General features: G+C 45.3%; 1 protein-coding gene and 1 long non-coding RNA gene across 2 annotated transcripts; one reads left to right on the top strand and one right to left on the bottom strand.

Annotated features, from left to right (window-relative positions):
• Window positions 1-1,850: 1,850 nt before the first annotated feature.
• On the bottom strand, window positions 1,851-4,934 carry LOC121673245. Its single transcript, XM_042046401.1, is given in 6 exon segments — window positions 1,851-2,862; window positions 3,587-3,694; window positions 3,697-3,750; window positions 4,284-4,418; window positions 4,499-4,595; window positions 4,668-4,934. Coding segments are annotated over 6 exon segments (1,161 nt in total). The 5' UTR covers window positions 4,877-4,934; the 3' UTR covers window positions 1,851-2,304.
• A 266-nt stretch (window positions 4,935-5,200) lies between these two features.
• LOC121673242 lies at window positions 5,201-7,612 on the top strand. Its single transcript, XR_006019164.1, has 2 exons — window positions 5,201-6,550; window positions 7,137-7,612. It is a non-coding gene; the product is annotated as an uncharacterized LOC121673242 (long non-coding RNA).
• The last annotated feature ends 4,437 nt before the right edge of the window (window positions 7,613-12,049 follow it).

Here is a 12,049-nt window from a genome sequence, read left to right as displayed (position 1 = left end):
CCCTTCCCCTGCTGTCCCAGCTTTGCCTGGCTTTAGTTTAACTTGGCATCTCTCATCTACAGGAAGAGCTCAGATTACAGATCCACAGTTCAGAGTTTAGATTCTCACACTTTAATCTGGGGAAGTTCACAGTAGTGCATTTATTTAAAAACCCCCCTCAATCTGCCTTGGTAGCACTTAGTGGACATGATTCTAGTGGAAAATACTAGTGCTTATTGGAATTCAGAATGGTATTAGGCTTCTAGATGCCAAACAAGAACTAGTTCTGTGTTTTTAGTGGAAGAGATCTCAAATATTAACAGCTTGTCTTGGGCCCCAGTGCTCGTAGTAAGTCAGGACAAAGCATGCCAGGATATAACTGTTAAGTTGAAAAAGGGGAAGCAAAACAGTGTAAAGACCATGTTCTTGAGCATTTGTCTCCTGTGCTTAACAACGTTGAAATGGTAACACAGCCCATGTTCTAGTGTGATGGAAAGGACACTAACTTCTTAATAACACACACACTTCTTAATAACAACACACTTGGATTTTTTTAGCCGTTGAAAATCGCTTGCTCGTGGTTGCCACGAGGGGCTGGGGCCCCGTGGAAGGTGGGCGGGGGCTGCGGGTGGGGCCGCTGCTGGCAGGCTGGCCCTGCTCGGGAGCCACGGGGAACAGACCCTGCCAGGAATCATCTGCTTCACCCCTGGCACTGCCCTCACACTCCACCCCGCACACGGTCACTGTGAAGTGCCTGGGGAGAAGCCAGGAACAGGCTGTACCTGCAGAGACTCAGTCCCAAACATCAAATTCTCAGGAACACACACACTTCCTGCAAGTACTGCAGTACCAAACAGAGCCACTTCCATCAATTACTATGTTTACTCACGTATTGCACTACTTAAGAAGGGAATTTAATGTCATACAAAGTTCCAATAATGCTAACAAAAAGTAATGCAAAACTACAGATCAAATCCTCTCTTCTGTTTGTTTTCTGGACTCGCAACAATTTATTTGATAGTCTTGCAGCCATCCCTGTTCCCCACCTTGAAAGTAAAGCAACTTATTCTCTAACTGCTTGGATTTTCAATCTAAATTTGTTTTACTATACACCTGTAATCTTTACTTCTATCTACTATTCCGATAGAATCCTTCATTACAAACTAGGTTACCCAAGCTTGTAATCCAAAGCAGTCCTATCACCTTTAATATTAGTGACTGAAACACCTCTGGTTTTCTTTCCTTTCCTGCCCCAAGTTATTTTTGCCAAAATTGAATGCAAAACATGAAATAGTACTGAAACCAAGAACAGCTGCACCAACACCTGCAACAGCTCCCTTAATTTCAATATAAAATTTCAGTTTCTTCTGCCTCTCCAAGTCATTTTAATATTGTAATACTGGAGCAAATGGACATGGACAATGAGGAGTTGTGCTGTGGTATTTGAAATTAGCTCCTGACAAGTTCATTTGATGCTTCAGGATTTCCAGTGGTAACACAGAATCTGCAACCTTTTTCACACTATGCCTGTCTCGTACCCACCTCCCTTCAGACTGAGCATTTTGGACAGCATTGCTGGCCACCACAGTGCCACCACTGCCATGACTTCTGAATACTCAAAACTTGAAGCTCATGCCACCTGCCTGCCTTATAGAGGCTGAAGGTCTTGCTCTAGTGGCTCTGGCCTTCACACAAACCTCTCTATCACATCCAGTGCCCCCAAAAGGAAACCGAAGCTTCCAGCTGCAGACACCATATGAGCACTGCTCATCAATGCATTGTGGCAGGATGAGACACCGAGAGACCTAAACTTAAATTCTCCAAGGCCCAGATACTGTCCCCTCCCCACTGAGTTCTGAGGCACAAAAACGTCAGTGAGCTGCACTGCATTTTAATTGCAACAATACAGTTAAATATTAAATGGAGAAAGCAACTCTACATAGCAAATGGAAAAGAAGCATTTAGTGAAGCTGTAAGACTTAGAGATTATTAAGGTTCAGCCCAGTTGTCAATACATGAATATCCCACTTAAGTTTTTGGTGTTAAAATTTTAACCTGAAACCAAAACATTTTCGGGTTCATACAGAGTTAGCAAGTTACTGAGAAATAAACCTGCCTCTCTCCTAAGCCAACACTGATTGGGGGGAAGCCAGGGCAGGACAGAACACCCCAGGCTTTTTCATACCATCACGCCATCTACTAGCATGGGTAAAAATTAGCAACACTTTTCTGAATGGACTTGATTTTCCCCACACACACCCCTCAAAGGGGCATATGCTGGTATCTTGCCAGGACAGTTATCCAAGGGGAGTTAACACTACCAGGTTAGACACTGATGAGCTGGGGAAAGAGTTCCTTGGCAAAACTATCCTCCCACGCATGGTCAGTGCCAAGCGGAGACGATGTATCACTGAAGGGCGACAGGGATCCTTCATACCCAGAGTCACTACAGCCATCCAACAAGTAGCTTGAGGCTTCAAGATTATGACAGGAAGAAAGCAGATGAGAAATGCCCAGTTCAGGCATGAAGCTGTCTACAGGTTCCTTCTTCACAGACACTGGGACCTCAGCGATAGCCTTGTCGTCAGATGAAGAGAGATTTTCTTTCTCAATTTTCACTAGCATATTGGTTTGGTTGCCCATTTCAACAGGAATCTCCACTACCAGGGGTTTTGTATACACGTGATCAAACCTTATGAGTTCATTAATGGCTTCCAGCTTAGCTGATGGGGACCCCAAAGAGGGAGACAGGGCGGTTGGTATGGAATTTGTTTCTCCAGAGATCTCTTCCTCCAGCTTTTCCAGGCACGTTGACTCTGAATCAGCATATCTGAGAAACATCTCTGGGTCCAGACTGTCCAGAAAGCCCAATAGGAGATCAGACTGCAAAATGAAATACTATTTTAGAGGGACAGTTTATTACTGTTACAGCCAAACACCAAACACAGCATCTGTTAAACCCCATGTGGAAGTTAAAATACACTAATGCAATTACAGTTGCTTTCCCAAGAACAAACACATGGTTAAGGCAATTACTTATCTTGCAGAAATTCACAGAATCTGCCAGCTCAGAAGTGACCACACTAGATCACATCTGGTCCAACTTCCCTGCTCAAGCAGAGTCATCCTAGAGCACATGGCACAGTATTGCACCCAGACGGTTCTTGACTATGTCCAGTGAGGGAGACTCCACACCCTCCTGGGCAGTCTGTTCCAGAGCACACTCATTCTTTGTCCATCATACACGCATTTGAGATTCACAGCCACTATTAGAAGCTCCTTGAGATCTTGTACCCATCAAGTAAAAACACCACTGTGCCTGCCAGCTACACAAAGCATAGACCAAAACCTGGCTTAGGCAGACCTGCACATGACCAAAGCTGTGGGGGCTGGGTTTTTTCATGTGGGTGTTGTTGAACTCCTGTACTCACTGGATACAGCCTAACAGCTGTTCTGAGCCACAGGTATGACATTCCAAAACTTGGAAAACAAACCAACTATAAATGGAAATCATCAAATGATTTAACATCAGGAAGTTATAACACTAGTCTTAAACCTACAGTGGTTCCAAATTTCATGGACAGTTTGTATAGGACTTGATGCTCACCTCAGAGTCTGAAGAGTCACTGCCACCAGAATCCATGTGGAAACTATCAGAAATGGTGACTGCTGGGCCTGCACCTGCTGCAGAGGAACACGTAGTCTGAGTGCTGCGGACTCAGCGGACCCGGTCACCAATCTAATCTCATCCACCTGGGATTCCTTCACAACCTGTACCAAGACAAAAAAACTCAAGTCACTGCAAATGTTCTTGCAGGCAGTACAGAACGTAATCTTGAAGATCATAATTTTTCTGCAAAGGTTTCCATCATTAAATTCTTTATTTACTTGTTCTGTAGAAACCTGAAGGTAAGACCACTTCCAAAGTTAACTGAACCTACCATATACTTGCGTATTTCTTTTATTTGCCACTTTGAAATGAGAGCCTCACCCTCCCCACCACAACTCCTGTTCTCATGAGACACGCCTATGTGACTATAACAGCTTCTACTTCACTTCTATAACGAGACACAGAAAAGCAGATAAAACTGTCTTAAACCAGCTTGGAACTAGTCAGCTTTCTACCTCCCACACTACGAGTGGCACCCATTTCGACTTGGCAGCTGCTGAGTTTCAGGAGAGCCTCCATTTGGAGGACAAAGGTATTTCCGGCATATCCGTGCCGACAGCACCGAGGTTACCCCGGGAGGGAGCGGGCCAGCTCTGCCCGAGCAGGGGGCGGACACAGCAGCAGCGCGGCTCACCTGGAACTTGTCACCCTCCTCCTCCTCCGTCTTCAGAGCATCTAAACCCAGGCGGCAGCGGAGCTCCTGGTTCTCCCGCACGAGGTTACACGTCCTTTCCCGCAAGAGCTGGTTTTCCCGCAGCAGCTTCTGGTTCTGCAAAGAGCCGTGAGGCAGGGAGACCGCTCATTACCACGTCCTCCTCCTCCAACCCCTTACCTCCCCCAGCCCCTTACCTCCTCCTCCAGCTCCACCACCTGCTGCTCCAGCTCTGTCATCCGCGCCTTCTTCCTGTCGCGGGCACTCTGGGCCGCCACGCGGTTCTTCAGCTTCCTGCGGGGCAGAGCGGCCATCAGCGCGACGGGAAAGCCGGAGCCTTCCCACCCACCACTGCCCCCCACTCACCTGCGCAGCGCCTTCTCCTCCGGGCTCAGATGCGTGAGCCGCTGCCGCTTGCGGGCCGGCTGCGTGGTGTCCATGCCCGGGAGGCCGGCGTCGGCTCCTGCCGGCAGGACAACAGAGAGATGCCGGGCAGCCGCGGGGCCGGGAGCCTCGGCCGCTTTGCTGGGGATGAGGAGCAGCCGCGGGGCCGCGGCACCGGGCAGCGCGGCCATAGCGGAACGGGAGGACGGCGCACACGCTGCCCGGCGTCACCAGCGCGGCCGGCTGCGCCCCGCCCGCATTTCTACCATCGTGGCTCTCGCTCATTGGCTGGGGGCGTGACGTCACGGGAGGCAGAGCCCGTGATTGGCCCGAGGCCGAGAGCAAGGGGGGAAGCGAATTGCATCAGACAAGGGGGCGCTCGGTGGGGCTCTGGCGCGCGGCGGGGGGCGGGGCTAGCGGGGGGCGGGGCTAGCGGGGGCCGTGAGGGGCCGCGAGGGGCCGCGAGGGGCCGCGGGTCTGGGGCCATGAGGGGCCGTGAGGGGCCGTGAGGGGCCGTGAGGGGCCGTGAGGGGCCGCCCTGGCTGCCCGGGCCGTGCTCGCCCGCGGTGGCGGTCGCCAAAGTTGAGCAGTGCCTTGAGGAGGCGGTGAACCGGGCCTGGCATGGCGATGCAGCTGAAATCTCTCTCTGGTCTCCTTTCCGGAGCCGGTCTGTCACAAGCAGTCCTAGGCAGAATCCTGGGGAACACAAGTGCCAAGAGTGGAGCTGTAGCAGATGCCATGAGAATGGGCTAAAAACGGGCTAAGAAGACCGTAAAAGCAGTGAGGTTAGTGATTGATGAGTGGAAGTTGCAGGAGATTGGGCAGAAATCCCTCAGGGGTGTCACACCGCTGCCCCCAGCCTGTTCCCGAGGAGCAGCAGTGCTGTGTAAGGAGTGAAGTGAGCATTTCTGTGGTGTCTGACGAAGAAAATCACCCTGCCGCGATGGGTTGGTGTCAGATCTGATAGATCGTGGGTTCAGACAAATAAAAGTTTTGTAGGTAGAAAGCCTCGAAATACTGTGCCCATGGGGGAATGCAGGTGTTCAGCAAGCTCCCAACAGCAGCGCACAGCCATGCAGGGCAGCGAGGGTGTTTGAGCTGCCGACAGCTCCGTGCCTGAAGCTTTCCAAGTTTCCACTTGTGACAGTTGCCAACGACCTGAATAGTTATGAAATGTCGAGACTTTGGCTGCTCACAATTGTTTCTGAAAGCCGTTTGTACATTGATTTTAAATTAGTTGAGATGTTAAACACTAAAGGAAAAACATGAGCTTTAGAAGATCAAAGACACTGGTGTGCTGGTTTGGCATTACTCCAGCATTGGAGTTCTGCCAGGCTTTCATGATACAGAGAACAAACTGCATTTGTAAGCTTGTGTTTGTTCTTTTCTTATGCACTGCAGCATGACATTGAGCTAAGGCTGAAAGTTCATCTTTCTACTTTGACACCTTTGTGAAAAATATGGCAATTTTTCGATAAGCCTTTTAATCAAAGTGCAAAAAATTGTTTGTTCTGGTCCTGCTAAGCCCCTTAGATGCTGGCCATTGAAAACTATCTGCTTCTCTTTTGTGTGTCTCTTCTGGATTTGGACTCATGTTTCTTCTGTAATTCTAATTCCCAATTTAAAGTGTTACTGTTTTCTACCCAAATGTAGGTTCAGTATTAATAACTGCTTCAGATTTCAGACATCCATTTCAAGTTGCCCTTACCTGCAAGAAAACTGTTGAACAGCTGCCTTGCATTGCTGATTTGTAATATTTACAGCTATACTGGTGAGATCTGATTTATCATGCTACGTTTTGTCATAAAGATCTCCAGATGTCTTGGTATTTTGACTGAAGAAAAACCCTAACTTTCTGTCTGCAGGTGATTTAGTTTTCCTATTCAATTTTATATCGAACCAGAGCCCATGTAAAGCACGTTTCCTTTTGCAACAAACACTTGTGATCATGAATAAACCACAGAAGTGCAGGGACATACATGCTAGTAGTGGTGCCTGAGCTGCTTCGCAGCGATGTGTAAACCAGACACAAAAGTGGAAGCTGCCCTTGGCACCGGTGGTGTCTATTGTTACTGAATAGAATAAGGGCATCCATTAGCATGTCTGGTGTTGGCAGTAGTAGCTAGCAAAAGAAGGGCATGACACCCTGCATTCTAGTCCTGTTGAATAGTTTTAGTAGTACTAAGACTAGCTCTGGTGCCGTTGCTGAGAATATATTTAGGCTCACAAATATTACGTTACTACCATTAGGATACATAAAGAGTTTTATTAAATATATGCTTGAGTTACTGGGTAAAAGAGTGCCAACGAAAAGGCCCATAAAGCTGGTGTTGCACTGTGACACCCTTCCAGAGAGTTTTAATGAAAAGGCTTCAAGTTTAATTCTTATTTCCACTTTTTTTCCCCTTCACTGTTTACACATTCCGGTCTTTGTATTTTTCTTTTTTTCAGTCATTGGATTTAATCTGTGATCCGTGTGACTCAAGAATGCTTCTCACCCTGCCTTTCACCCCGCTGGGGAGTTCAGCACTACCACCTAGGATGTGCCAATGAGGATACTCTTGGCTGTCCTGCCAGAAATGACATTAGTTCCTGCTAAAATAACTTTATGTTCCAGGTGGCCCACCCATCAGAGGAAATAATTTTGTTTAACGAAGGTGGAGAGGCTTTGCTCTTGTGTAATATCAGATACAGAGAAAGAAATGTGTGTTGAATGTTATCTACATATAAAAAAAAGGAGGGAGGTAAAATAGAAGAAGGGGGTGTAGAGAAAAGATTAACTGACAATCATAATCTGAGAGAGAGATTGCTTTGCCAAATGTATGTCTGAAAATACTTGGAAAGTGGCCCGGGCCCCCAAGTTCTTGACAGCAGCTGGAGTGTTCCCATACCTGTATCAATAGCTGATTAAATGAGAACAGAACCTGTTTTGCACCCTAAAGGTTATTCAAAACCTGCAAAATATACTCATTTTGCTTATTCTTAAATTTTGTCATTACACACTGGGATTCAGGAGTGCATCTTTCAGAGTTTTAGTGCTCTCAGTCTCAGGGCATATGCAGAATCTGTATCCTCTGGCTACTGCATGGAACTGCCACCCTGCCGGAAGCTCACCTTGGAACTTTTTTGGGCAGTTCAGTTCCATTGCCCACATTCAAAGAGGTTGTGCCCTATTCCAGGTTTAATGGTAGCTTAGTAGCAATAAATTTCAATGCAGTACCTCGGAAAAAGGGAGATGGGAATCACACTGCCCAAAGGCCAGTTGTAGATGCATGTGTAGCAACTGATTAACTTGATTTTTAGACAGTGTGAACCTGCATTGTGGCCTTCCTCTGTAGCGACCCCTTTGCATCACAGATTTTTTGGCAACAAAATCATCTCATGTTTCACAGCTTCTAACATTTTGTGTCTGTCATTCCTTTTTTTATTGTTACAGAATACAAGATGGGAGATTTTTCTTAAAATGATAATGATATATTGTCTTTTAAAGAGTGATAACAGTAAATTTGAGATCAAGCAATCTCTATAAAAGGCTCAGAACGTTCCTTGCATCTCCATAGTATCTTTTTTCCTCTGAATTTCACTTGCATTGTAATTCCAATCTGCTTCATTTTTAGACTCCTCTGAAACTCGAGAATTCATTGGTCTCAGGCAAGACCAGAAATTAACAAATGTCTATAATTTTGTAGCAGTTGCAATTTTTTGCCAATTTACTAATTTTTTCAGAAACCTGACATGCTTGTTAAGCAGCAGAGGTGCCAGAGTAGGGACAGCTTCCTAATCCCCCTCACACTGTCACGGAATGCTGATATAAAGGGAAAATCTACCTGCTTACAAGGACATGGCAGTATTTTGAGATAAAGATCTTTTGATTTCATTCGTTCTGTCAGAGAAGCAAATTTCTCTTGCACATTCAGAGCTTGGAGCAAACCACTCATGGGAATTTAAAAGAAGACAAGATATCCACACCACAGTAAACAGAAAGGCTGGCAACCCTGTGCTACCAGTTCTGTAAAAGTGAAATGTTACTGGAAAACTCTGCAAACATTAGTCACGTAAACAGATCTTTCTACATAGCCACCGGATGCCCTTGGGAAGGTTTATGCCATCTGCCAGTCCTTGAGAGACTCCAGCTGGGAATCAAACAGTATTGGTCACTTGGCCAGGAAAATGGGCTCAGGCCAGGTAATCTGTTTGATGGGCACCCCTGATGTCTGCAGGAATCCCGCAGGTCAAGAGGAGGTTGTGGATGTTAGTTGTCATTTGGGCATTGCTTAGTTGTTCTGGCTTCTGCTTCCAAACACCTTGGCCCATCCCCTTCCCACACCATTCCTCAATTCCTCTATTGATTCTACTTCCATTGCATGGATTCCCTTTCCCTTTAAAAGGCCTAGCTTCTGGTACCTCTGGTGCTTGGTTGTGGTTTGTCTGACTGTAATGCCTATTTCCATGCGTAGTCCTACTTTAGCTCTTTGGCTTTTCTCTTTCTAGCTTGGTCCCAAGCACAGTGTTCCCCTGCAAAGTTCTCTCATCCTGCTGGCAGAAAAATGTGGACCAGAAAGTTGTGCAGATTATGCAGAATTTGGAGGTTCTGGGAGATGCCGCAGGAGTTGTGCACAGAGAGGTGTTTGCTCACCTGCGTACACTGATGCATGATGATACATTAGAGGGGGTAGTCACAAGCAAAAGAAAAAAGGTAAAGGTCCTACCCTTACTTGAGATGATGCAGCAAGTGCATTGTTGGGGGCAATGCTGCAGAATGTGCTTGGGCAGTACAGGAGAGACTGAACTTGCTGCTGTGGTGTCCCAGGGAACCGACAAGGCAGTTCCCAGTTTTGTGCCAGTGTCTCACATGTTGAGCAAGCGCTCTGAGGAAAACACTTAACTTGAAATCTCACATGCCTACAAGCTCCTGTTCCAGTAAGTTTTTCTGTTTGCACATCCTGGTTCAGCACTGAAACCTCTTCTTGGAAAATACCCAGGGAGGTAAACAACCATGCTTAGGAAAACTTGATGGCTACTTCCTGTTGGCAGAAGCTAGCTTTTCTTTGGAGCAGTGCCAGCATTTGAAAGGAAAAACCTTTTCTTATTTCTTTGGCATTCCCTAGGCTTTGAAATTCTTTTAGAAGTCCAGAGCCCCTGAGAGTCCTGGAAAGAGTCCTTTCTCATTTTGTAATTTTGAATTCGTTTCCTTATCTTCTTCCATTTGGGTGCCCTTTTGTATGCAGAACCCTGTCTCCAGCTGTCATGTGACCCTGTGTGAAAAGAGGAAATTATCAGGAAATGTAAAGTTAGGAATCAGTTCTGTCTCAGAATAGGTTCAGCACGACCTAAAATGTGGGGGGGGGTGGGGGGGGGGTGTAGTCAGAATCATCCATCTCTTGCTTCCTACGTTTTTGGTTTGCTGACTCCTCAGAGGGCACAGGCTAGCAGCTGGTGTTCAGAGAGGGACAAGTCTATTATGCTTTCTTTCTGGTAGCCTCACTGATTTGCTCTGTTAGTGCTGACTTTAATGATAACTCTTATGTAAACAGACAGGGACAGCTAAAGCCCTTTATCTACTAATTAAATAGATCCTATACTAGTAGTTGAATGTGGAAAATGAGTGTTTTAAGGTGATAAATTAAAAGTGCCAGTCAGATCTTGTTACTTAGGTGAGTCCTTAATACAACAGATAACCCAAGATGGAATAGAGTAAATAGTTGCTTAACTCACCATCACATGAACGAATCCATTGTTGATGTAGGAATTCCTTCATTTTAGCCAGTAACATTTTAAGAACGTTTTTTGCTTTTGCTAGTCACAGATGGTGAAATCTGTTTTCTGGCTTTAGCATAGAGTTCTTCCTATTGCAATTAGTATTAGCAGCTGATACATCATACACTTCAACCACGTGCTTCAAATATATTCTGTGATGTTTATATATTGTTCATTTTGTACTATTGCTTGAAGTAGAGCTTCATGAACAGCAACTTTTACCCTATATTTACTCCAGAAACACTAATAACTATGTTGAATTAAATACAGAAGTGTCAATATCTAGGTTGTATATAAATATGATTCTGTAAAATATGCAGAGTGTGTTATTTATGTATTATTTACATTGGCTGCTTCTTCAATATCATGAGTGAAGAAACTGCTAAGCACTGACATTATGAACACATGAAATTAACAGTAATCTAGGATTTAGTGCGACTCTAACTGAAAGTGAGTAGATGTGATACAGAGAAATCTCAGGAACACAAGAGCACAGTGAAAGACATTTCTATGGATGCATTTGAGTGTCTTTCTTGCAGAATGGATACTGAGAATTGTGGAAAATATGGCTCCAAATTTTTTCCAAATCCATTCTGTTCCTGTCAGCCCTTGCAGAGATTTTAGTCGATCAAAAGGCATATATCAATAATTTCCTAAGTTTGTTTCTTAGAATTCTTTTTTCTTCTTTTAGTAACATGATCTGCTGTGCCTGCTTGGTGAGGGCCCTGAAGGAAAGCATCAAGCGTGGCTTGCAACTGTCTTGCAACTCTTATTTGAGCTTATACTGTATATTGGGCAATAATTTGCAAAAAGAAAAGGCTGCAGTTATCTAAATAAGTGTATTTTCAGTACAATTTACATAATTCAGTTTTACAGACCTGATACATTATTATTTTTTCCCTTCAGTAGACAATTACATGTACAGAGAGGTGAAGGATTCCCAAATTACTATGTTTCCCCTTCTTACAGATTTAAAAGACTACATATTGTTTAAAACACTGGAAATCTTAACTATTCGAACATTAACTAAAAATTTTGTTTGCAAAAATTTTTTATAATTGAAGTTGTTTTGTCTAGTCAGTTGGTTAAGTTGCTTTGCTTTGATGCTGGTTTACTTGGATGAATTGTGTTTCCAAACCTTAAATATCAAGAGGCAAAGCCACAGTTGCACGACATTTTTTTCTTACTAAAAATATCCACTGACTTCTCTTTTTGGTCTTTAATTAAGCCAACAAGCTACAATGGTTTGTTACTTTAATTTAGAATAATTGACGATAATGATGAAAGCATCATTTTCATAAATATTAAAAAAAAAAAAAAAAAAGTTGTCCATTACAACTTTCTGTTATAACTGCAACGGCAAAGTTTGCCTGCGTGAAGATGCAGGGCTGTGGGAGATAGCTGTAAGGCATCTCCTGATGTCAGGGATGTCAGAGACATCTCCCGCCCAGCTCCGGCTCCGCAGGCGCCCCGGACGCGCCCTGCAGCCCCGGGCGGGCCTCGGGGGACACCTGCTGGTGGCCGTGCCGCAGTGCAGCCGGCCCCTCCCCGGCCAGCCTCCGGCCGCCCCTTGGATCGGCGTGAGGAGCTGCTGGTGCTCCTTCAGA

This window comes from Corvus kubaryi, unplaced genomic scaffold (genome assembly GCF_017639235.1).
Source record: "Corvus kubaryi isolate FWS band 111438036 unplaced genomic scaffold, C.kubaryi_AGA036_p1.0 65293, whole genome shotgun sequence".
NCBI classification, from domain to species: Eukaryota; Metazoa; Chordata; class Aves; order Passeriformes; family Corvidae; genus Corvus; species Corvus kubaryi.
The sequence above is the reverse complement of the archived record's forward strand: the minus strand, read 5'-3'. Positions and strand labels throughout refer to the sequence as shown.